Source organism: Xyrauchen texanus, chromosome 24, assembly GCF_025860055.1.
Source record: "Xyrauchen texanus isolate HMW12.3.18 chromosome 24, RBS_HiC_50CHRs, whole genome shotgun sequence".
NCBI classification, from domain to species: Eukaryota; Metazoa; Chordata; class Actinopteri; order Cypriniformes; family Catostomidae; genus Xyrauchen; species Xyrauchen texanus.
The window spans coordinates 3979870-4007052 of record NC_068299.1 but is presented as its reverse complement, the minus strand read 5'-3'; the positions used below and the strand labels follow the sequence as shown (position 1 = coordinate 4007052).

At 41.0% G+C, this 27183-nt stretch overlaps 1 protein-coding gene across 2 annotated transcripts; it reads right to left on the bottom strand.

The window, feature by feature from the left end:
- Positions 1–630: 630 nt before the first annotated feature.
- slc29a1a (solute carrier family 29 member 1a) lies at positions 631–26894 on the bottom strand. 2 transcript variants are annotated; one of them, XM_052089898.1, is made up of 13 exons: positions 26766–26894; positions 19897–19965; positions 19737–19818; positions 18695–18867; positions 13133–13272; positions 12606–12740; positions 12386–12483; positions 12195–12276; positions 9854–9939; positions 9483–9591; positions 9253–9338; positions 3216–3415; positions 631–1199 (listed from the first exon to the last, which is right to left on the bottom strand). In XM_052089898.1, exons 2-13 carry the CDS (start codon positions 19923–19925, stop codon positions 1088–1090), a joined length of 1332 nt encoding a protein of 443 aa, XP_051945858.1. In that variant the 5' UTR covers positions 19926–19965; positions 26766–26894; the 3' UTR covers positions 631–1087. The 2 variants fall into 2 exon arrangements, with proteins under 2 accessions (XP_051945858.1, XP_051945859.1); XM_052089899.1 differs by lacking the exons at positions 631–1199; positions 9253–9338 and having other exon boundaries at positions 3273–3415.
- Between the last annotated feature and the right edge of the window lie 289 nt (positions 26895–27183).

Below are 27183 nucleotides of genomic sequence, written 5' to 3'. Positions count from 1 at the left end.
ACAAGGTATCAAACTACATTCGTGCAATGACACATTTGAACTGATTTTACGATAAAAAATGACACATGACTCATCATGAAGTTAAACTAGGGCCCTTCAAGTTATGAAACAGTACAGCTAATCTAGAATTACTGCCCTAACTATGGCGGAGTATCTCCTTTGCCATCGCTAAACGAAAAACATGACAAATAAAGCGGTTAAAGGAATATATGTTAAGCTCAATCGACAGCATTTGTGGCATAATGTTGATTACCACAAAAATGATTTAGACTCGTCCCTCCTATTCTTTAAAAAAAAGAAAGGTTACAATGAGACACTTTCAATAGAAGATAATGGGGTCAATGTATGGAGGGTTTAAAGGCATAAATTCCATAAAAGCATTTAAATGAGTTATGCTGTTAAAGCTTGAGTATTATTTGAGCTGTAAAGTTGTTTAAATAGTTTTTATTTATTTTTGGTCATTTAAGGGTTTACAGCTTTACTCGTACGCCGTTTATTGGGTGCTAAACAGAGCGAGCAAATAACCAGCTCTTTTCCCTGGTGCAATTCATTCTTAGAGGAAAGGTTAACGGACTGTAACCAAGATTTTTTATTTATTTATTTGTAAAGAAAAATACAGACGAGTCCAAATGAATTTCAACTTTGTATTGAAGCCGGAATATTCCTTTAAGTGCAACTAATTCATTTTCTAATAATTCAAATAAAACACAAAGCCTCATTAGGGTCTACTTGAACTTTACAGCTTTGCTTAATACTGAATTGGCACAATATACAAAAAGTAAACTTCTGATAGATTTTGGCTTGTTCATAGAGCCTCAAAATTAGGGGCTCTCTTTTCATCAACCACTGAATACTATCTATTCCAGTTGCTATAGTAGCTTGTTCGATAGGACACACACAAGAGCAACAAAAGTAGGCTGGAAGCACAGATAGGCAGCCCGTTTCAACAGCAAAAAGAGGTACATGTAGGACAAAAACTTTTTCTCTCTGGCTCTGTGGTTCAATACAATAATGAATCCATTTTAGCATGTAACTTGGATGAGATCAAGTTGGTCTTCTTCATCGTACCAAGAACTAGGTCTGGGTTTTATATCATGGCACGAAAACCGAAGGATAATGCGGCTCCCAGAGCTAAACCGAGAGAGAGGAAGAAGGCCATGATGGCCCCTGCGGTTTCCGCTTCATGCTGGGCTACTTTCCTGTGGGACAAAAAATCAAACATTAGAAGATGGAGAAATGGAGTAAACTGAGGGCCAAACGTTATCAGGCCAATGTTCACTAAGTCATTCGACATTTAAGTTATTCAATATCTTAAATATCAAATCTAGCTTCAACTATGAGGACTTTTGGCCATATTTACCTCCCTAAATATTCAAATTTTACACAATTAAACTCCATCAAAATTAGGGATGTCCAGATAGGGCTGAAACGTTTAGTTGAAGTTATCGAACACAAGCGGAGTGATACACACAGTGAAGCATCCGAGTGCTGATGGTGTCAGACCATCAGTGCACATGGAATGTCTCTCGTCCAATCAGATTCGAGGACCGGAACTATTTGTTGTATATTTTTAAATCCTTAAAACAAGATACATTTACTTGATAAGAAACATATAATATATTTAGACTTGCTTTTAGAGATAATATCTTGAATATATGTATATTATGACTTTACAGCACTGGCAAAAATATGAACAAGTGAAAAATACACTTATATACAAAAACACTTGCTGTATATTTAAAGGTGGGGTATGTGATTTGCAAAACGGCCGGCAGATTTTGAAAATACACAACTCTAAGGTCCTACCTTCTCTCCTCCAACGCTGGCCCTGACTCCACCCATTCGAAAAACATGGACGCGCAATCATGCACGAGCGAAAACTCAGATGCGCAGTGTTCTAGCAGTGTTCTAGAGTCACTAGTCAAACAGTGCATTCACCTGTCAGACAATTTTTCAGAGCAAATTGTTGACACAGCAGGAGGAGGGGTTCGCATACCACTCTTGAAAGGTGTAGAGCTGATCTCATAACTGTAAAAAAAAAAGAACATAGCCAGCCCTGGCGTCTGTACAGCGGTCTTCTATTCAAAACAGGATTCATAGAAATGTGGAACAACCCCACTAGCACTATAAAAGCTCTATTCTCCATACATAAATACAATCGCTTCCTGTTACTGGGTCACGAGCTTTGAGTATGCGCATCGAACGGGACACGCAGCGCCAGGGTGGTGGGGGAGGGGGCATGGTACGACCGTTTGATTGACACATTTTCTGTCCAATGATTCTAGATGGTCTTGAAAATGATTGGCTGGAGTTTTTCGAGTCCTGCCCGTTCCACAGATGATTAAATTGCTTAATTTTCATTTTAGTGCTTCTAATTTACAGCCAGTAAGTGGGTTAGGAATAGGATTTCAAGTTATTTTGAAAAAATGGTCAAAAAAGAAAATCACATACCCCACCTTTAAGATACATTCTCTGAAATCAAGTCTAAATATATTATATGTTGCTTTTCAAGTAAACGTATTTTATGTTTTAAGAATTTTTAGACATTTTTAAATGGAAAACAAGACAAAAACACTTACTAACAATATAATTTTTTTTACAGTGAATTTCTTTACTGAATTAAACTTATAAAAAAAATTTTTTTCCTCTTTAATTCAGTGAATGTCATTTAGAGGAATTTTTAACAGATAATTTTGTCCTTTTTATTGTTAGTAAGCACGTTTAATACAACCTTTTAAGTCAAGGCACAAGCTGATTAGTTGGTTAAAAGCGAATGATTAATCGTTGCAATAATCGCAGAATAGTCGTATAATCATTCTAATAATCGCAAGTTTAGTCAATTATCAAAATAATCACTAGTTGCAGCCCTATGTCCCGATACCGATATCAGAATCGGGTCCAATACCTCGCTTGTGTACTATCTGAAGTACGAATGCCATTCCATAAACATTCAGCGCACGATTTAAAATCACATTATGTCATAGTGTGATTATTAAACCGTAAATGCTGCAATTATTGAGATTAAGTTTGCATGTGAAAAACCTTCATGAGCATTGCACGCTCTGTTTGAAGTAGATGACAGCGAGCAGAGCGCTAATTCACTTTATAGTGCAAGTCACATACAGACTATTATGTTGGGTGTGCTGAGACTAGACTATCTAGAAACGCATATTTTGACACCTGCCGTTGATGTAGGCTAGTTATGTTGTTCTTACTTGGGTCCGAAGCACATGCAGAGGCTAGCCAGATATCCGTTACTGAAGGAGAAGAGAATCATGAAGATGATGTACCAGGCGTCGTGAGCAAAAAACACAGGCAGATAGTTTCTGGGCTGCACGTTGCAGAAGATGAAGAGAGGCACAAACACGACCCGAGCGATCACCACGATGGGCAGCCAGATGCTGTCTTTACCAGGCTGAACAGAAAGAGAAAAGAGATCTTACATTCAACACAGATGTATCTGCAGACCGGAACCATACCACTTGTTACCATTTGTTCTGCATCAATGTTGTATATATGTAAGCATATTAGTGATATTTATATAATGTATTAGTGATAGACAGGGATGGATTACCGACCGGGCCAATGGGGCCAGTGCCCAGGGGCCCTTGTCAAGGTTGCGCAATCCAGTTTGGCGATCCCCCCGCTTGAAAACCCATCAACAATAAAACGAAAACCCCCACTCAACAACTTTTGGAGGGGGGGGCTCTTCAAAATAGATAATTGTTGTAAGTTTTGGATATAATTGGCCCCGGGGCCTTTGCAAGTCATAATCCATCCCTGTTGGTAGAGACCAATATATCCGTCAGGTTGATTAATCTGATGACATTTGGCCATTTTGAATTATCAGCATTGGCTGAAATGTGTGACCGCTATTTAACAGAAGAGTTCAATTTACACATTGAACACATGGGTAAATTTACATGCAAGATGGCGCCGAGTATGGCTGCTGCGTTGCGAGCTCCGTTACAACACTGCGGTTTATTGTTTGTTTTGTTTACAGTTCTTTGTTTTTTTGTCTTGGATGTTGTTTGCCTTATTGTTTACGACAGACAAACGCTTTTGGACATTAGTTCTACAATCACACATCGAAAACCGGACTTCAAATTCCTTAATGCCGACCCGCTGTTTACAAACACGCCGGCGGAGCCCTTTGTCTGTGCTGCTCGGCCGCGGAAACGCAGAAGGAAAAGAGGAAAACGAGCCGGCGTTCTCATCAGAGTAAGACGTCGTGCAAATCGACCCCCGCTACACAGTATACTACTGGCAAATGTTCAGTCTCTGGACAACAAACTCTGCGAGCTGAGAGCCGGATCTCTTTCCAACGAGAGACGAGGGACTGCTGCGTTATGTGCCTTACAGAAACCTGGCTGTCTACGGAGATTCCAGACTCGGCCATCGAAATCACGGGCTTTTCCGTGCACCGAGCGGACAGAGCGAAAGACCTCTCTGGTAAAAGCAGAGGTGGTGGTGTATGTTTTATGATCAACAAATCATGGTGTGATCAGAGGAACGTACATTTCATCAAGTCTTTTGCTCTCCTGATCTGGAATATCTCATGCTTCTGTGTCGACCACTCTGGCTGCCGAGGGAATTCACAGCGGTTATCATCACAGCTGTGTACATCCCCCGCAAGCCGACACAGACCGGGCACTCAGGGAACTGTATGGGTGTATAAGTGAGCAGGAAACCGCGCACCCTGAGGCTGCGTTCATTGTTGCCGGGGACTTTAACAAAGCCAACTTCAAAGCAATCGCCCCAAAATACCACCAACACATAAAGTTCAACAGACGAGGGGACCGGGTTTTGGATCATTGTTACTCTCCCTTCCGGAAGGCTACAAATCCTCCCCCGCCCCCATTTGGCAAATCGGACCATTCTTCCGTTCTGCTTCTGCCCGCTTACAGGCAGAAACTGAAACAGGAAGCACCCACCCTCAGAACGATCCAGTGCTGGTCGGACCAATCAGACTCTGCGCTACAAGACTGTTTTGATCACGCGGACTGGGAGATGTTCCGTCCGCCTCTGATGACGACTATCGAGGTTTACGCTGACAGCGTAACGTGTTTCATCAGGAAGTGCATAGAGGACGCTTGTTCGACCAAAACTATACGGATATACCCCAACCAGAAACCATGGGTTAACGGCGATGTTCACGCGGCACTCACTGCGCGGACCTCCGCTTTAATTCTCCTAACACGGAGGAGCGTAAACAAGCCAGTTATGCCCTCCGTAACACTATCAGTGCAGCTAAACGCCAGTACAGGCACAGACTTGAAAGTCAGTTCAACACCACTGACTCCAGAAGTATGTGGCAGGGAATTAACACAATCACGGACTACAAGCGGAATAAAGTCTCCGCCATGAACACCGCTGCATCTCTCCCGGACCGAACTTAATACATTTTATGCTCGCTTTGAGGACAGTAACACCGCCCTCGCGGAGAGTGCACTCGCGACTGACGCTACAGAGGTTGATTCACTCTCCGTCTCTGTTGTGGATGTAACCCGATCATTCCGACGGGTGAACATCCGTAAAGCCGCGGGTCCAGACGGCATTCCGGGCCGCGTCATCAGAGCGTCGCGCGAATCAACTGGCTGGTGTTTTTACGGACATTTTCAATCTGTCCCTCTCCCTGTCTGTAGTCCCCACATGCTTCAAAACATCAACCATTGTGCCTGTACCGAAGCAAGCTATAATCACATGCTTAAATGACTGGCGTCCTGTTGCTCTGACCCCCATCATCAGCAAATGCTTCGAGAGGTTAATCAGAGATCACATCTGCTCTGTTCTGCCCCCTCTTTGGACCCATTGCAGTTTGCCTACCGCAACAACCGCTCCACTGATGATGCCATTGCATCTACAATACACACTGCTCTCTCCCACCTGGAAAAAGGAACACATATGTGAGAATGCTGTTTGTAGACTACAGCTCAGCATTCAACACCATAGTGCCCTCCAAGCTTGATGAGAAACTCCGGGCTCTGGGCTTAAACAGCTCGCTGTGCAGCTGGATCCTGGATTTCCTGTCAGGCAGACGTCAGGTGGTTAGAATGGGCAGCAACACCTCCTCATCACTGACCCTCAACACTGGAGCCCCGCAGGGCTGTGTTCTCAGCCCACTCCTGTATTCCCTGTACACACATGACTGTGTGGCAACACATAGCTCCAATGCCATCATTAAGTCTGCTGACGATACGACGGTGGTAGGTCTGATCACTGACAATGATGAAAGAGCCTACAGAGAGGAGGTGCACACTCTGACACGCTGGTGTCAGGAGCACAACCTCTCCCTCAACGTCAGTAAAACCAAGGAGCTTGTTGTGGACTTCAGGAAGAAAGACGGAGAACACAGCCCCATCACCATCAATGGAGCACCGGTAGAGAGAGTCAGCAGCTTCAAGTTCCTCGGTGTCCACATTACTGAGGAACTCACATGGTCCGTCCACACTGAGGCCGTTGTGAAGAAGGCTCACCAGCGCCTCTTCTTCCTGAGACGGCTGAGGAAGTTTGGAATGAACCACCACATCCTCACACGGTTCTACACCAGCACTGTAGAGAGCATCCTGACTGGCTGCATCACCGCCTGGTACGGCAATAGCACCACAGCACAACTGCAAAGCCCTGCAAAGGGTGGTGCGAACTGCCAGGAACATCATCGGAGGTGAGCTTCCCTCCCTCCAGGACATATACACCAGGCGGTGTGTGAAAAAGCTCGGAGGATCATCAGAGACTCCAGTCACCCAAGTCATGGGCTGTTCTCACTGCTACCATCAGGCAGGCGGTATCGCAGCATCAGGACCCGCACCAGCCGACTACATGATAGCTTTTTCCCCAAGCAATCAGACTGTTGAACTCTTGATCTATCAGGATCAATAATTAGCACTGCACTTTATTCAGCTATAATCTCACACTGGACTGTCAACATATTCTCCTCAATACAACTGCTATATATATATATATATATATACACATATATATTTCATATACTCCCACTTATTGTATTGTATTGTATATTCTGTTCTATATTCTGCATTGTATATAATTATTGTGTTGTGTAAGTATGTGTACATCTGATTTGTAAATTGTTTTGTGTAAGTATGTGTACATTTGATATGTAAATTGTTTTGTGTAAGTATGTTGTTTATTGTAATTGGTATATGTCTCGTCACTGTCATGACTGCTATGTTGCTCGGAACTGCACACAAGAATTTCACCTACTGTTGCACTTGTGTACATGGTAGTGTGACAATAAAGTGATTTGATTTGATTTGATTAGACATGGACAGCTTTGACAATGGATAATGTGCATTTTGCTTACAGGGCTGGACTGGTAATCCGGCATGTTCCCGGAGGGCCGACGCACTTTGGAGCCGATCAGGGGCGGACTGGCCATTGGGAGAACCGAGCGGGCCAGTGTGTCGGCCGCGAAATGGGCCGCAATAAGCTAAAATGAGCCACAGCGTCATACAGAAAGGCACGCTACCCCCCCCACCACCGCACAACAACTTTTGGCTCAACCAACCGCCCATGATTTCTGTGGTCCATTATTTGTAAAGTAGCTATGGTACACTCTTTATTGTAGAAAGCTCTATACAAATAAACTGATTTTAATTAAATGCTTTCAACATCAAGATTTAAAGTAAACACATGGATGTAAGTTAGGGCTGCAACGGTATGCAAAATTCAAGGTTCGGTTCGTACCTCGGTTTTGGGGTCATGGTTCGGTACGGTTTCGGTACAGCAGGGAAAACAATGAGTATCTCTTTACATTTACGCATTTGGCAGACGCTTTTATCCAAAGGGACTTACAGTGCACTTATTACAGGGACAATCCCCCCAGAGCAACCTGGAGTTAAGTGTCTTACTCAAGGACACAATGGTGGTGGCTGTGGGGATCGAACCAGCAACTTTCTGATTACCAGATTACCAGTTATGTGCTTTAGACCACTAAACAATACATGGCTGGACTATGGAGAGCCTCTTACATGCACATTGTGTAAAAACATAATAATAAAAGTTAAATAAAGAGCAATTCAAATAACTGTAACAAAATTAAGACATTAGCAGTGCAGATTTCTGTCTTTTGCCTTTCAGCTCACCACTTGTACTTTTCTCTCATGTTTCAAGTTCAAGCTGTCTTGTAGGACTTTATAATGGGGCTGAAGCACGTTAAACAGATTAAATCCTGTTTTCTCAGTTATGAGAATGACTGAGTTTGGTCACATATCTGCAGCAATAAATACTCCTATGGCATTCGTGATTGCTTTAACTCTGTCTGAGCTTGCAGCAAGAGGCTGCTTGAAAACCGTGGCGAGATCAACTCGCACAGGCTGTTTATGCTTTGCTCCCGTAAACTCAAGTCACACATGTGGATGATGTTGCAACAAATGAGTAATCATGTAAGATGTGCTCCCTGAGAAATACCCGACTTGGGTGAAACAGAGCTGATACACAGCCTTCGTCCTGTTCACTACTCGTTGTCCAGTATTACTGTAGTTTACAGCGAAACCATAATGCTCCCAAACTACATATATTAGAGACGGCATTGGGTCTTCAATCTCTGGCTTATTTAAGTCCGACATATTTATATTTTGTTTAGTTCCATCACAGATGGGAAAAATAGCGAGCTAGCTAGTATAATTCACATGCATTTATCTGATCCGCAGTTTCTAGTCGACCAGTTTCCCCGTCTTTTTTCATTTTATTTTTATGCCGTTTGTGTTGTTCATTATATGTTGTTTTAATATTGGTTTCACGCATGCTAAGATATGTAATCGTTCGTGTGACTGCGTCTGCGTGTACCATACTGAAGGCCCTGTATCTGTTCGGTTTGGCACGGATCCATATACCATTGCAGCTCTAATGTAAGTGTATATTTTAGGTGCCATGGTCACCATTTACGTTCATTGTATGGAAAAGATCCAATGAAAGTTTAAGGCGACTGAAGCAACTGTTCCCTAAAATTCAGTCAAACATTTTGTTTTGTGTTCTACAGAAGAAAGTTATATGGGTTTGGAACAACATGAGAGTGTGTAAATCATGACAAACATTTCATTTTCCATCCCTTTAAACAATGTTTTCATCCTGTTCCTCTCTTTGTCGCTCAGGAAGAACACGTTTTACCAGGAATTCCATGAAAAGCCCAGGAGGTACAGTCAAATACAAAAAGCAGATGTTCTGTCTGATTCATCCCGTAATAAAGCATTCAGACGAGATGCTTCAGGAGTCCCTTTTAACATTCACACATACCCACATGCACACAGCGGTGAGGCTTCTACCGGCCCAGTCCATTACGTTAAAGAGGAGGAAACAGGAAACAGGAATAAAGTATTCTTCTGTGGAAACAACCAGCAGGTCAGCTGTTACATGTGTGTATGTCTATTACAACATGCATTCAGATCAATTCTGTCTGTTTGGACTATTGTTCTCAGAGTAGAAATGTAAATGAGGTGAAACCTCACACATCCAAACACACTTACCCCAAGCACCCCCGTGAGCCACAGTAGACTTGACATCTACAGTGATAGCTGGGAACGTGCCAATGGTGATTGTGAAGACAATGCACACGGAAAGAGCCATCACCCAGATCTGAGGGGGGTGGGAGAAAAATATTATTACTGGTAAGAAATACAGTGGCTCCAAAATAAATTATGCCACACTTAAAAATGTCTGAATGTCATTGCATTAGATACAATTATAATAATAATTAAGCAATTTTATCTCCAAACAAATACTGCCAGAGCTTTTCTGAGCCATTTTTGCAATGACTTATAATCAACTGGTGTCTATGTGTTTTTTAGTCAATATATGATGGGAATGGCAGGAATATTAGGTTTGCTAGAGCTGTTACCTGTTTAAAGATGGCAAACACTGACACTGAGGGTCTGGTATCTTCATTTGTCAGACTGACCACTGGTCTCTTCTCTGCTTCACTTTCTACAAGACATGTATCAACACAGAGGCTTTCTGTTCAAGAGCCATTTTCATTTTGTTGTGTAACAGCAATAGAGACTGCAAACATCATACTGACAAACTGCATATGACACATAAAGACACGCCTCTGCAACTCTGAAACTGATTGCCTGTGTTTACATTTACGCATTTGGCAGACACTTTTATCCAAAGTGACTTACAGTGCACTTATTACAGGGACAATCCCCCCGGAGCAACCTGGAGTTAAGTGTCTTACTGAAGTGCACAATGGTGGTGGCTGTGGGGTTCGAACCAGCGACCTTCTGATTACCAGTTATGTGCTTTAGCCCACTACGCCACCACCACTCTGTGTTTACCTGTGATTACCTGTGTTTACGCCCACATTTGTTTAGGGGCACAGTTACAACAATTAGGGGCACTAGTACTGGCACGAGTTAATTAATGTAACTATAATGAGGTGCTTGGGTAGCTCAGCGAGTATTGACGCTGACTACCACCCATGGAGTCGTGAGTTCGAATCCAGGGTGTGCTGAGTGACTCCAGTCAGATCTCCTATGCAACCAAATTGGCCCGGTTGCTAGGGAGGGTAGAGTCACATGGGGTAACCTTCTTATGGTCATGATTAGGGGTTCTCGCTCTCAATGGGGAGGTAAGTTGTGCGAGGAGAGTTGCATGAGCCTCCACATGCTGTTAGTCTCCGCATGCTGTCATGCACAACAAGCCACATGATAAGATGCGCAGATTGACGGTCCCAGAAGTGGAGGCAACTGAGACTTGTCCTCTGCCGCCCGGATTGAGGTGAGTAACCGCGCCACCATGAGGAGCAACTAAGTAGTGGGAATTGGGCTTTCCAAATTTGGAGAAAAGGGGATAAATAAAATGTAACTATAATGATAGCTTGCCAATCACAGTGTCAAATGTACTGGAGCGTGCGTACACATTGATGCATTATGGTTCGTTCAAATACAATGCGAAGCGAGCATTTCGAGTGGCGCGATTACATACAAAGTCAATGCAAAGATGCGAATAGGTGCTAAATCGCTTCATTCGCGTAAAATCCGCACAACACTTTGTCGCGAAAGACCATCAGCATTAAGATTGTCCGGATGTTACTGATGTAGTAGCAGAAGTAATCTGGAAATTAATGAAACAATTGTTGTAGCGGTGTGTGGGCACCCGGAATTGTATGACACAACGTCATACATGTAAAGAGACCGGATGAAAAAAGACTCTTTGAGGAAAGTGATCGAGGAAGTTGGACTACCTGGTAAGTTCTGAAAATATGCTCGACTACTTGATTCCAGCTATTGGTTGTACTTTACTATGAACCAAGTCGTAGAAGCCCCTCCTCCTGTACTTTTCCGGAAGAGAAGGGGGGATACTCGCGGGTTCGCTTTACTCGTGCAATCGCGAGTTTAAACACACATTTATAATCCAGCGGTCAAACTCCAGATGAAAATTTTCTTTGCGTTGTATGTTAACGCACCATTAGTCATCTTTATTTAAATGGTTTTACATAAGTTCATGAGTTTTAATTGGGAGGTCACTCGCACCGCTGCGGCTTACTTGTTCACATTTGCACAAAGTCGTGTTTATTGCCGCGACTGACGGGCTAGAGGCCCGGCCGCCATCCACTCACACCTACCATGGGCCTGGAAAGACAGGCCGCTAACGCCGCTGCCCCGTGCGATTTTTGGAGGGTTTAAAGGCAGAAATGCGAAGCTTATAATTTTATAAAAAGCCCTTAAATTATTCTTCTAATAAATCTCATGTATATTGTTTAAATCATCGTTTTTGTGGTCTATGACAGGGCGGAGGGCGGGGCCGGGTCGTGATTATACACACCCGGTCCCTTATCAGGCTAATTAAGCCTCAGAGAGGGATAAAGGCCAATTGCGGATGGTGGTGTGTATAATCATGACCTGGCCCCGCCCTCCACCCTGTCACATGGTCGTTTTAGGTTTACAGCTTTATGTCGTAATGGCAATGAAGTTGTAAAATTGCATATAACTTTACACAGATGCAGTTAGTAAGTGATTTTAATCGCACTATAATCATGCTAACACGCATATTGTTTATGTCTTGTGCCTATACTTTTGAAACGGTGAGTATTTTAACGTTTACAGATTGGCCCCCATTGACTTCCATTCTAAGTACCTCACTGAAACCCAGATTTTTGCTTCATATTTAAACGAAAGGAGGGACAAGTCGAAATTGTGCAACAAATGCAGTCAAACTTTTGACAACTTGATAATTACCAGGTTTCAGCAAGTCCATCTTGTTTTCCTCATCGTTGACACTTCTTAAGCCATTGCTTTCAGAATAATACTGGAAGAATTCCTGCAGAACAAACAGTTCCAGTTCACAACAAGTACACACAAAAACACATCCAACACATTGAATCACATCTGACTTTTATTTCAAACTAATCAGAGAGATTATGTCATACCATTCTGGGCAGGACGAGGTATGAAACGATAGCAATGAGAATAACAACACAGGCTGTGATGAAGTAGCCGAAGGCACTGTCCTGTAACGCAGAGCCAGCTGGAAAAGAGAACGTTCATGGCTGACACCTGGAAGCAACTTGTTAGTATATTGCACATGTGCAGGGTATTTTGTGAGCATGACTCTGTTGTTTAGAGCTGCCAAATGTGTGCAATGCATACTTGCAAGTGCACAGATCATGGAGAAGGCCGCAAACGTTCCAGCAAACCCTTGGCCGCTCATGATGGGTGTAGTGTAGGATGCTGGGAGCAGACCAGCCAGACCAAATAGACTTCCCTGAAGAACAGCACCAAACGCTACAGAAAGAGAGGAAGAACATGATGGTTAAGATCTGAGATAAACACAGTAGAAACAAGATAAACAAAGATTTCCCGAGAAGTGGTTGTGACAACACAGGACTTCATGAATCATTTCAAAGCGTCTACTCCCCCTATGATCTTCTCTTTCAAATAGTACTCTTCCCAGTTTGATTTTCAAAACAAAATGTGTTATAATATCAGCATCAAAGGCGGTCTGAAGGATCAAGCCATCTTCATCTCATTAAGAACCCCAAACATAAACAGAACCATGTGACCCGACACGGAGGAGAGAACCAGTATGCAGAAGACCCTTAAAGCTGACATGAGAAAAGTCAAAGCCCCCTGTAACAGTTAAAATAATGATGGAAAGGCCTGGAGGGGGTACTCACAGTTGATGCAGATGATTTTGATCATGGTGAAAGCAAAGAATGGCAGGGGAGCCATCTCCACCTTTACCAACACCGCCGTGATGAGAAAAAGTACGAGAATGACAGAGAGACTGCCCGAGATCCTCAACTTCTGAGGAATCCTGAGAGAGCGAGAGAGAGAAGTAGAAAATAACAGAAGATCAACTTTCTTGAAATGCTGTTTGAAGAGAGGCTTTCAGGGAAATTCCTGGTAATCCTCAACTTTAATTTAAACAATCTCAAAAAGTAATACAATACACCTGGTATATATTATACATACAGGAGGTATTGCATAACTATATAGTATGAGATATTCTACTAAATTAAATGTGTATTACAATATATAAATTAATACTAAATATTGCATATTTATTTTTTATTATTAAATTAATAAATATTATATTAATAATAACAAATAAACCAATTATAGTGTGATATTCTACTACATTAATGAAATATGTATTATAACCATTAATACTAACACTAAATATTAATACTAAATTTGTTTATTAAATATTATTAACACTAAATGTACTAAATTGTATGGTATGTGAGATGCTACTAAATGAAAATACTAAATGAAAATAGTGTATTATTTTCATTAACACTAAAAAGTACTCAAAATATTGTTTTATTATTATTTATTATTGTTATTAATACTAAATTGATTAAAATTGTATTATATCCATTAATACTAATAATATTATGTGAATACTAAATAAATGTATTATTATATCGTTATTATTAAAAATTATTAATATTAATATACTAAATATTATAGTATGTGCTAATCTACCAAATAAATTAAAAGTGTATTACATCTATTAATATCAATAATACTCATTTTAAATACTATTTTAATGATACATATTATTATTAATATATAATATTTATGTTAAACATACAAAAGATTAATAACTAATACTATTAATAGATTTATTAATATAATATACTAATAATTTAATTAACCTTTTTTTGTTTTGTAAAGAAATTTGCGAGCACAATTAAACATTTTCAAAAGCATTTATGCAAACATCAAAAAATGTATTAAAAGGATTAGTTAAACCAAAAAATTCAAATTTTTCGTGCCATCCCAGATGTGTTTGACTTTCATTCTTCTGCAGAACACAAACAAAGATTTTTAGAAGAATATTTCAGCACTTTAAAAAATACATAAAGGCATCATAAAAGTAATCCGTATGACTCCAGTGATTTAATCTGTGTCTTCAGACATGATATGATACAGTAGGTGTTGGTGAGAAACAAATCAATATTTATGTCATTTTTTGCTAGAAATTCTCCTCCCTGTCCAGTAGGGGGCGATATGCATAAAGAATGTGCATCTCCAAAAACACAAGAAGAAGAAAGTGAAAGTGGAGATTGACTAAGCAGGGAGAAGAATTTATGATAAAAAAAGATACAAAAAAAAAGACTTTATTATTAATCTGTTTCTCACCCACCCCTAAAATATCACTTCTGAAGGCATTTATTTAACCACTGGAGTGGACATTTTTGACACCCATTCACTTGCATTGTATGGACCAAAAGAGATGAGAAATTCTTCTAAAAATCTTCATTTGAGTTGAAAGAAAGTCATACACATCTGGAATGACATAAGAGTAATAACTGATGAGAGAATTTTCATTTTTGGTTGAATTATTCCTTTAAAATGTATAAATGTATATCTAAATTATAAATGAATGTTTATTGTATAAATTAATAAGTAACAAAGATTTTTGACACTAGGCTGCACAAGTTCACCAATGGTCTTCTCATTTATAATAATAATAACAACAACCATCATCATCATAATATTAGTGTTTTGCTTATATACAGGCCCAGACGGAATCTGTGTCTCGTTATCGTCACGCCGCCTCTGTGAGCCGTTCTTCAGCCAGACTCACAATGGGAGTTGGGCAAGAGTAGAGAAGAGGCGCATAATTCATAAGCCATGTTTGGGCAAGTGGGGAATGATGCACACCTGATTTGTGTTTAGCCTCATCACCGCTGCCAAATAAATGCAGAGGGTGCCTCTTCTCGGGAAGCCGGATTCCATTCTCTATGTGTGCACACACTGGCATTCTCACAGAGCCAGGATCAGAGCGGGGAGGGTTCGGCCGAGATAGATGCGTCGCCGGACCTGCTTCTCTGACCCCCAGCGCGAGTTAGATGTGTCAACAGCATGCGTTACGGCCGGTGGGCTAGAGCCACCTTCCCCTCACACCTGCCGCAGGCTGCTAACGCTGCAGCCCCATGGATCCAGGAGGGGAACGCATGTGGCCGTCAGACCACGCTCATGCCTGGGCCATTCCACGGACACTTCCCCACCCTTCACGGAGCCCCGTCTTCCCCCTTAATTTTGAACACCATTCCCCCTGGACACTTTATTGTCTCCTTTTATGGACATTTTATGTTTATTATTCTTCTCAATAAACGCCTCTCCGAGGCTTGATGCCACACCCGCAGTATGTCTCTTGCTCACCACCACCAAAGTGGTGGAGAATGCAGGCATGAGTGTGGGCAGAGACGTCACAGTTGGAAAAACACAGTGGCGTCACTATTCCTCTCGTTCGCTGGTTAGATGGAAAGCCTTGAGTGGGACGGAGAAAACACAAGGACAGCCTCCCAGGTGCAGCGAAGGTTAAGTGGCATTTAATAAGCATTTGCCTTGCAGTTGGTTGAGGCTGTCATATTCATTCATGTTTTTCTCTGTTCCCACCCGGGTGCGAGTGAGAGGAAGAGCTGGCAAGGAGAGGTATCCCTAATATGCCCACTCCGACCGTAGGGCCTGGTCGAGGAAGTAGCATTCCCTTGTGAGCGGCGAGGAGGGTGCATGGGTGGAGGTGCTGACGAGGCGACGCTTGGAGGAGTGGGGGTAATGTGGTGGAGCGACCCGGCACTCCCTCTCGTCATCATCGCCCCGCCTCTGAGGGCCATCCTTCAGCCAGGCTACCATACGGGCATGAACTGATACATTTACATTTATGCATTTGGCAGATGCTTTTATCCAAAGCGACTTACAGTGCACTTATTACAGGGACAATCCCCCCGGAGCAACCTGGAGTTAAGTGACTTGCTCAAGGACACAATGGTGGTGGCTGTGGGGATCGAACCAGCGACCTTCTGATTAACAGTTATGTGCCTTAGCCCACTACGCCACCACCACTCCTTTCTCAATAACGATGGGCTAACGATGGGAGTTGGGCAAGAAAAGAGGTGCATAATTACTAAACCCCGTTTGGACAGCTGGGGAATCAGGCACACCTGATTTGTGTTTAGCCTCATCACCACTGCTAAATAAACAAAAAGCGTGCCTCTTCTCGGAAAGCCAGAATCTATTCTCCATGTGTGATGCCAGTGTGCACACACTGGCATCCTCGCAGGCCCAGGATCAGAGGGCCTGCTCCACGAACCCCCAGCGCAAGTTAGATGTGTCACTGGTTGAGAACAGCACGTGCCGCAACTGATGGGCTAGAGGCCGGGCCGCCATCCACCCACCCCTACCATGGGCCTGGAAAGACAGGACGCTAACACCGCCGCCCCACGCGCCTCGGATCCAGGGGAGGGAGCGTGTGTGGCCGTCAGACCCTGCTCATGCCTGGACCATTCCACAGATACTTCCCCGCCCTTCGCGGAGCCCGTCTCACCGCAAGGATACCAGATTCCCATTTTTTGGAACACCATTCCCCATGCACACTTTATTTCTCCTTTTATGGACATTTTATGTTTATTTTTATTTTTCAATAAACGCCTCTCCACAGCTTGAAGCCACACCCACTCTCCGTCTCACAGATGATATTTCATACTGGGTGACTGGATAATTAAATTTAGCAAATAAAACAACAACCTGTAAATTAGGGATGCACCGAAATTAAAATTCTGGGCCGAAACTGAAAATCCAGGATGCACTTGGCCGAAAACCGAAACCGACACCGAAATTTACTTTTTCTTTTTTTTTTGACCTATTTAAGAAAAAATATATATATATATATTTTTGTGTATAATTGTATTAACATTATACTTTTTCATTAATTTCATGAATTTAATGAATCTGAATTGAAAAACTACAAACCAATCAAATAAATCACACTTTTATTGAAAGTAATTATATTAAAAACATTATTAAATATTATTCTTCATTCAGTTCTGTAAAAATCTAATTTTACAGATTTTATTAACAGTTATCCAAATAATGTAAAGTTTTAGAAAACTATTATATGAAAAACAAGAGAACTTAGCTAACATCTTTCAAAAAGTTTAAATATGCAACAGTAATTTTAATTAAAACAAAAGGCAGAACACAGAATGGCAGAGGGCCTCTATTCCACTGATCTATATCTATAATATATAATTATATATATAGATCAGTGCTCTATTCTGTTTATGTAAACGTATGTACACTTTAAGTTAAAATTATTGTGCAAAACAGCAGTAATTGAACTAAATCCAACCTCAACTGTAAACGACAGATGCAGGGGCGAAAATTTCATCAAAATGTTGGGGGGGACAATAAACATAACAATTCTCAAGAGCAATTTTTTAAGGGGTTTTTTGTTGTTGCCCTGTTTGCATTTGTATTATTTTATTTCTTAAACAATTATTTTAAGAATATATCATTATATTATTTACAATACACATATTTTAATTATATTTTAGGGGGGGACAACCCTCAGATAGGGGGTCCTGACCCCCCCGACCCCCCCGCGATTTCCGCCTATGGACAGATGTATCCTCAAGTGAAGAACAAGTGTAATGTAATTGCTATACACATCAAATTGGACCGCTTTCTATTTAACTACAAGTGACCGGTTTCTCTTCAAGAACAAAAATTGCTAAACTTTCTGACAGTCTCTCCTGTCTGAAAGCTCATCAAGAACATGAGATGCTGCACTGAACAGTCTCTCACTCTCTGTGCTGGTGCTTGGACAGATAAATACCTGTGCGCAATCCGCGCAAGCAAAGGAAAGCGGTGTTTGTTTATGCGCCCGTAGTCAAGGGGATTGTCGCTTCTGGCGTAGTTCAGCTAGATACGTCTCAAGTTGTGGTGTAGCTGCGCTAGTTGTGGCACTGCTGTGGATCGGGGCGCTTTCCTGTAGAATCTCTTGCTGTACTCTGTGTCTGTGTGTCTGTGTATATATATATATATATATATCTTGAAAGTTCTGCTGAACAAACTGCAGATCGCAAATGTGATGTCCTTATCAGAAACTTTGAAGAATTTACACACCGCTGACATGATCGGCCTTTGTTTGGTAGCGCCGTGATAAGGGCTAGATCAATCCAGAGTGAAATCAGAGCGCTGAGGGGCGGGGCGAGGAGGTATATATTTTCGGCCTTTTTTCTGTTTCGGCCGAAAACCGAAAGTGCCACTTTCGGCCGAAATTTTTCGGCGGCCGAAATTTTGGTGCATCCCTACTGTAAATGACTGTAAATAAGATCTTTATCCATAATATGCTGAACTCTGACAGAACTAACACATGCATGCTCCTATCCCTCATACGTATGCGGTTTCATTTTTAGTGCCCACACTGAAGCACGTCTTACCTCTGGTGAATGAACGAGTTAAGGCAGGTGAATATAAGCAGTGGCACCATGGCGCACAATGTCATCACATTGTTGAACTTTGACTCTAGGATGTTACGCATGTCACTCTCTTTCACCGCCATCCCATTGGATGTTTGATTATGTTCCTCATCCTTCAAACGTCCTGTGAAGTACTGCAGACCAATGAGAAGACAGATGTAGAAGCATGGTTCTCACTTTAAAAACACTCGTCTGTAAATCAGTCTGCATTTGCAATTTAAAATGTAAAAAGTCATAATGCATTAGAAGAATATATAAGGTAGTACAGTGACCCATTCCATTGTGGTAAATAACTTACTGTAGGCACAGGCGAACACTATCCATGATTAATTTGTGTGTAATAAAACGGATCGTGCCAACTTGACATTTTGATAGAATTTGTGCCAAAAAAAAATTGATGTAGCGCAACTATTAGAACACAACGTGGGTGTCTCAAGACACGTTTAACTTGACACGGCATCTAGAAAACAAACCACTCCTGCACAAGATGCTGGAAAACAAAGCGAGACATGGTGCAATGGTCAAAGACATCCATCTAGTGTAGGTTTACATAGAAAAACTATTCAAAAACAGCACAGATGGACAGAAATATGCATTGGTCTGAACACCCCCTAATGCGCCAAATCGCTACATTAGCTTGGCAACCGTAAATTCCTATAGTTATTATAATGAACTATATTAATTGGCGGAACAGTAATCAATTATTATGATTATTACTAATAATACATTTAGCTCTTTATTGAACATTGGTGTCTTTAACCAACTGCTGTTGTCACTTCTAAAAACAATAAGCCACAATACAAGAGTCCAAGTTTTACAGGGATTTTACCACGGTTAAGATGGTTTTAGGCACTCCACTTCATGTCAGCCCTAAGAACAGCCCTTACCTGTGGTAAGCCTCTTACAGCATATTTCATTAAGATTAGATTCAACTTTATTGTCATTGTGCAGAGTACAGGTACACAGCCAATGAAATTAAGACACACAATGCCAGGATTGTTACCATGGTAGCAGTCATGAAGAAATTCCATGGCAGCAGAGTTCCCAGCCCAAGAATGAAGAATATGATCCATACTGCATTGTACCTGAAAGACACAATGTTAACCACACACAGATTTACCATTGAGCCATCATGTGAGGAGAGTCACACACTCGGTTTTTACCTGTCTCGTGGTGCATTCACGGCGGTCATCGTGTCAGTCACTGTTTTGTTTCAAAATCTGGCATCAAATCTGAAATCAAAATCACATGGAAAACAGAAATGCATATTCCATTGTAAACACAATAACACAGTCAAGTCACTCACTTATACGCATGAAACATCTACAGCAAAAAAACATATTCAGACATTTAAACCACACTTAGATAAATTAAACTTTACTTTTCTAAGCCATTTTTGCAATGAATTAAAACAGCTGGTCTGAAATAGATTTTTAGTGGCATTAATGTTATCTAAAGCAAGTAAACAAATACTTATCTAAATTATCTAGAGTATAAACTTCCGTCGATATTAAATTCCATTCAATGATATAATCCTCTTAATTGACATTCTGGCAGCACCAACACAAACACATTATCCAAACAAATCTTTTCATTTCTGCATGCATTTGTAGTTAGCAAAGATCTCTAAACCAATATTTTGATTATATCTCCTTTAACACGAGTATTGAGTTCATGAAACAATTAAAAGTTAATTTCCTGAGCTAGAGTATCAGTAAATCCATGCCTTTAGAGAACGAATCAATTCACAAGCTTAATCTAAAGGCTTATGTAGAAATATTTTTACAAATTTTCAAGAAACAATGCCCTCGGGGCCTGGGTAGCTCAGCGAGTATTGACGCTGACTACCACCCCTGGAGTCACAAGTTAGAATCCAGGATGTGCTGAGTGACTCCAGCCAGGTCTCCTAAGCAACCAAATTGGCCCGGTTGCTAGGGTAGGTACAGTCACATGGGATAACCTCTTCATGGTCGCTATAATGTTTGGTTGTCCCTCTCGGTGGGGCGTCTGGGGAGTTGTGCGTGGATGCCGCGGAGAATAGCATGAAGCCTCCACACGCGCTATGTCTCCGTGGTAACGTGCTCAACAAGCCACATGATAAGATGAACGGATTGACGGTCTCAGATGTGGAGGAAACTGAGATTCGTTCTCCGCCACCCGGATTGAGGCGAGTCACTACGCCACCACAAGGGCTTAAGAGCGCATTGGAATTGACCATGCCAAATTGGGGAGACATAGTAGTTTTGTTTTTTTAAATCTGTTGATTGTGAATGATGCTGTCTGCAAGAAGGTGACATTGTATGTCTATGACAACTTCTTCAAAATATTATTTATTAAATTAAATCTTGTAATATTGTGATTCACCAGAGTCAGAGCTGGTTGGTTTAGTTCATAGCTTAGGACTCTTTTATGAAGGATGTTATGACAGCCCTGAAGACAAAAATACATTATGGAACCAAGATGTCTGAAAAGGTTGTCGTATACTGTTACGCTCTATTCTTACCCTAATATAGTTCATGAGACTAACTCCAGGTTATAGTCTGATTTTAGAGCTGGAGCTCTCAGTTTCACAATAACGTTTTAAGGACACCAGAACCTTAGATTGTATTTAAATGACTTATAAATAAAAAAGCCTTTATAACCTTGCTGAAATATCCTTCGTGCTACAGAGAAAACAGTGCAATAGCATTTTTCAAGCCCATGTCAACACCTCCCTCTGATTTACAATGTACAATCACTCCCAGATCTCATGGGCCAAATCTGAGGGTGTCATCCAAAACCCTCTCACTTTGTCCAAAACCTTTATTTCTGCAGTGTACACGAGCCAGGGTGCACACGGTCACCGCCACACTGCACAAATGAGTTCCAACCACCTACAATTACTCAGACGCCCGATTTGACACGAGTCCCAGGTCCTGAACGCCAGCTTGGCTGGTCTCCCGAACTGTCCTGTGATATTACTCCTTGGGACTCGGCTTGCAAATGGTCCCTCGGTGGCTCAACATTTCACAACAAAGCTGTGGGGGTCCAAAATAGTCTGTCCTTGCAAACCTAGTAAGGACTGTAACCTGAGAACATCCCATGTACATCAGAGAACAAGTATGGAACAGATTATATACTAAGGGCACAGCCAGTAAAATCAGGCTCACCTCACCCCAGGCCCCTTTAAAACTGCTGACTGTCATTTCTTCACCACTAACGACACCAAACGAAATTGCAAAAATAACAATTTGTACCCCAACAAACTTTCCTAAACACTCTCCTGCCTGCATTGTTCAAAGGGGTAGTCTTGCCCCTAACATACCCCATTAGTGACTTAGTGAGGGGAGGAAGGGCGCCCAACCAAACGCCTGGAGCAGTTACCGCTGCCAGGGGCGGGGGAGACCGCTACCATCCACCAAAAACGCTGGGGAGGTGCGGCTGTCGTCCATTAGAGTGTGGAGGAGTGGCGGAGGACCAAGCTACGGCGTATCGGAGAACCGTGTTGGCCTTTCCCTCTCTTCTTAAAATGTTTTGTTAATTTGGCATGATCGCCGTTGTAGGTGCCACACTTTTTTTTGTTTCCCTCCTAGTCCCCTCCCTCATCCAGGTAGACAGGGATGACCGGCAGACGGTGCGGAAGGCACGCCCCTCCCCAGAGGGATAAAGGCCAACTGGAAGCAGCAGTGCGAGAGAGAGAGAGAGAGAGAGAGAGAGAGAGAGATTTATGGGCAGCTATCCAACACCTGTGTGTGTTTGTCTTTTTGGTTAAATTCTTCATTAAACTATTATTTATATCGTAAAGCCAGTTCTCGCCTACTCCTTTCCCTTTAACCCCTTTCATCTCACGTGTCAGCTTGCGTGTTTGGCTGGGCTCGAACTGCCAAAGTCCAACACTCTGTGAGGTGAACTAATCACATTGGAATAAGTGTGTACTGTAAATGTAGACAAGTCTGTAATACAAACACTAAAATATAATAATTTTCAAATGATGCATTTTACTAAAAGTGTTTAATTATCATAACATTGCAATGTTTGGGGAATAGTGCGAAAAATAAGTTGTAGCACCTCTATTGTTCATTTCACAGGGAACTGCTGCTAAACTTACGCGGCACGTAAAATTCTGTTTGCAAAAATTTAGTTATATTAAGTATAGCTCATTCTATGAGACTAGGTTGGATAATAATTGAGGACGCAACTTTATTTTATCCTTCGGGAATTTATTAGATTGTAAAAAAGTGGCCGTTACTAAGGTGTTTGGAGGGATGGGGTTTAAAATTACAGCCTTTGTGATGTCATCCCAAGTGTGCCGCATAAGCCCTCAAAAGTGAAGCCAAAACGTCTCGATCGCCCCCCGGTGACTGGTCCTAGTATAGGTCATAAACCCCGCCTCCCCATGTTATTCAATGGGACGTGAGACCAACTAAACAATTAAATTACACTTCACATATCTTTTTTCCAAAGATAGTTTCTGTCATTTACTGTTTCTATCACGTTGATGTAATTTCAAGTGTTTGTTTTCAAAATAAGTTTGTTTTTAGTTATTTGATGCTATAAAAACGGTGCTGTGACATCATGATTGACAGCTGTGATTGACAGGTTCTCTGAGCGAAGTAGTCACTGAAGCACCAACTGACTTTTTTTCGGGATCTTCGTAGGACTGAGGAGATTGGAGCTTTAAATTTAATATCAACATTTCTATAATTAATTATTTCACTCTGTCATAAGTCAAAAGTGCAGGGGCGTGTGCTTGCGATTGATTCAGCGAGAGTGAGGGCGGGGCCTTGATTTCGCGGCTTTACTTCCTGCTCACTACTGCGCAGATCTGGTCCTGAAATCGCAACTGCGCAGACTCAAGTCCCAAGATGTCAGCGCCATATCGGGACACTGGCGGCTTCAGTTCTCACCAATGGAAAAGAGCGAAGGGGCGTCGTCCATCTTTTTTTACAGTCTATGTGTCATCCACACAAAACAAAAGTTGTTTAAAAATGGCATTTTTTTCAAAAGGTTATGAAAACAAACATTTGATTACCTTGGAATAATATGAACTAATGAATTAAGCAACGTAAGGGCAAAAACACGTAGGGAGAAATGAAACAGTTAAAGAGATTTTATGTTGATTTTAAGAAAATCGAGGTTCAACAACCGGATTAGTTTCAGATTCTGTACTGAATCAGTACAGATTGTATTGCAGACTATTAAACAAGTAAATAGCTGATCATCGCTTTATAATGTGTTACAAGGAGGGAGATTCCTCACACAGTCAGATGCCACTTGTGATACCAATCTATAGGTTTTGACCTTTATAATGAAAGCATGTGGCTGGAGACCTCATGCACGGCACATGCTTCAAAGTTAAACACAAAAACATTTGCCTGAGATCTCTCTGTGTTGATGATAAAGCTCACATGAATCTCATCTACAGTCCATGAGATGAACTCCAAACCATGAGGTCAGACGTACCGCAGATGTAAGTATGTATGCAGTACGTATGCAGATGTAAATTATCCTGTGGCTAACTCTGGTACAATGCATCAAATTGTAATATTTATGTTTGAAATTGTGCATGGTCCCTAATAAATAAAGAAAAGAAAAAAATAGGACATGCATCACCATAGTGACACGAGAAAGAAAACTCCTCCGAAAATATCACCATAAACACCAAAGGCAACATTTTCTCATCATAATAATAATAATAATAATAATAAAACAGATTCATAATTGGATCATTTTGTAAAATCATTTGAAAGAGATTTCAATTTGTATGTCAGGTACAAATACGTTTAATTAAATATACTTATCAGTGCACAAATGTCTCTATATAAATCCATTAACAGACAGATTGATGTTTCACACCAGCTAACAAGCAAGTTATGCTCTTCACGAGCACTAGCAAAAAACAATGTACAGCAAAACTTGTAAAAATTCACATTCACCATGATTTCCATGATCTCCAGCTGACATTTTAGTAGTGATAGACTGATATCTCGGCCAGGCTGATTAATCAGCTGATATTTTAGTAAATGTTGCATAAAAAAAAGTGTTTGTTTCACTTAAAAATAATTGTGTAAATCTGATTTACTGTTGTTAAATTGTATAGTTTATCAACCTTTATATCGGCCATCTGCAATCCTGCTTTCTAGATATTGTATCGCGTATCGGCCATTGAAAAACTCATGTTGGTCAACCACTACTTTTAATATTTACATTTTCATGACTTTTTCCAGGCTAGGGAATCACAATTTTAAAATTCCCTGATATTTCTAGGTTTTCCATGACCACCAGCAAAGTTTCAATATGCTCATTAGACACTGCAAAAATGTGTATGTAGGTATCCAATGCTTTGATATTTTATATGATGCAATTGCATTTAGAGAATTTTAAGCGTGAACTTTTAAGGAAACATTTCACCTAATAATGTAAACACAGTCAAAAGGGACATTTCTGTCATCATTTAGTCGCCCACATTCCAACTTCCTTCTGCAGAACACATATTAAGATTTTTAGAAGAATATCTGTAGCTTTGTAGGTCCATACAATGCAAATGAATGGGTACCAAATTAGTAAAGCTCCAAAAGCACATAAATGCAGCATAAAAGTAATCCACATGACTCCTGTGGTTAAATCCATGTCTCCAATATGATAGGTGTGGATGAGAAACAGATAAATATTTACATTTTCGTACCTGCCCAGTAGGTGTTGATATGCACAAATAATGCAAATCGCCAAAAACAAAAGAAAAAGAATGTGCCAGTAAAAAACTTAAATATTGATCCCTTTCTCACCCACACCAATCATATCACTTCAGAATACATGGAGTTAACCTCTTATAGTTGGCTTTTATGCTGCCTTTCTGTGCTTTTGGAGCATTTTTGGTCACCATTCACTTGCATTATGAGGAAATACAGAGCTGAAATAGTCTTCTAAATCTCTTCACTCGTGTTCAGCAGAAGAAAGAAAGTCGTACACATAGGGGATGCATGAGGGCGAGAACATTTTTGGGTGAACTATTTAATTCCTTGACCTTGTGAATGGGTTTGTTGCAGAAATATATTGCACGGCTTCAAAAAACTTGGACTATGGACTACTTGTATGGTGTTTTTTCCTGTCTGAAGTTTCTTCCACGGAAAAATTAACAGCGTACATGTTTTGAGCGACATGAAGGTGAGTACATAATGACATCATTTCCGATTTTTGTTTTTCTGGGGTGAACAAAATACTTTTGGGGCTTAGTCTCTCCTCAATAACCGGCTCCAGACAAAATTAGCATCTCTGAACACAAAGTGATAAATAATTAAATACAAATCCATGCGCACGTGAGGGTGCTGACGTCAAAGCGTACAATGCTTTTGAAACAATATGTATGGCGCCAAATGGAAACCGCAATGTTGTGATCAGACGTTGATCCACAGCTAAACAAGTACACATCAAACCATTTGATCATTTAACTTGAGCTAATGGCTCTTCTATCAAGCACATTCATGTCCTCTGTAACTCCACATATTCACACCTAATTCGTAAGTTCTTCAATATGTATGTTTTGCGAATGACTCATTCAACATTAAAGCCGCATAGCACCACGTGGAAGACAATGATGACAACAAACAGTACAATTATGCAGTGTAAAAATATGTAAACACACTTAAAGGGCGCGTACTATCATCTAAGATAAATTACTAATAACAACGCTTAATCGTCCGGTGGTCCGCTATGAATATTTCACCCGCCGCGGTTAAATTGCCGCCAAATTTATCCTCCCGTCACATTGTTGCATTTGCTTTTCTTTTCTTTTTTTTTTTTTTTATTATTATTTTTTTTTAAAGAAAATCCTTGTTTTAAAATACATTTAAATTCGCCTTGTTTATTTAAAAAAAAAAAAAAAAGATAAAAACGATAAAACACTGTCAACTTAAAGTCTGTCGGTGTTATTACAAATATATGATTCAGATGTGATCGAATCATTCGATCGTCACAATGAATAAACAAGCAAATAAAGTCTACGCCATATATACATCTATATATGAGATTGTAATGCATTAAAGCTGAGCCCTACCTTCATGTGTGGATAGCAACGCAGCTCGGGATGCCAGTAGACTTGTGACGAGTGTGAGGAGTCACTAAATGTAAGAGGGATGGCCCCTATACACACAAACATAAACACACACACCATGAGATGTCTAGTGGACTACTTAGAGGTGGAGAGCTGGTAAGTGGGGTAATCAGGGGCGTAGATTCCAGGGGGGGAGGGAGGAGGTAACCCCCCTAATAATCATAACAAGCAAGTGCAACCCCACCCCCCATATTTATACCATTATCAATGGAAACATGTAGATGCTTCACATTGCAAACCCTTCAAATTTCAAGCCAAATCCACAGTAATGCTTGAGCTTTCACTAGTAATATTAATAAATACTATGGCATTATATGATGTTTATCACATCATTAGCTAAAGAAGTATTTTGAGAGAATGT

Excerpts from the sequence above, each read along its gene's own strand:
- slc29a1a (XM_052089898.1), bottom strand. The coding sequence starts at position 19,925 with ATGACCGCCGTGAATGCACCACGAGACAG. Across the intron at positions 12,277-12,385 it reads ACCTCGTCCTGCCCAGAATG|GAATTCTTCCAGTATTATTC; the intron begins GTATGACATAAT and ends TTTGTTCTGCAG. Across the intron at positions 9,339-9,482 it reads GGCTCACGGGGGTGCTTGGG|AAGAATACTTTATTCCTGTT; the intron begins GTAAGTGTGTTT and ends TTGTTTCCACAG.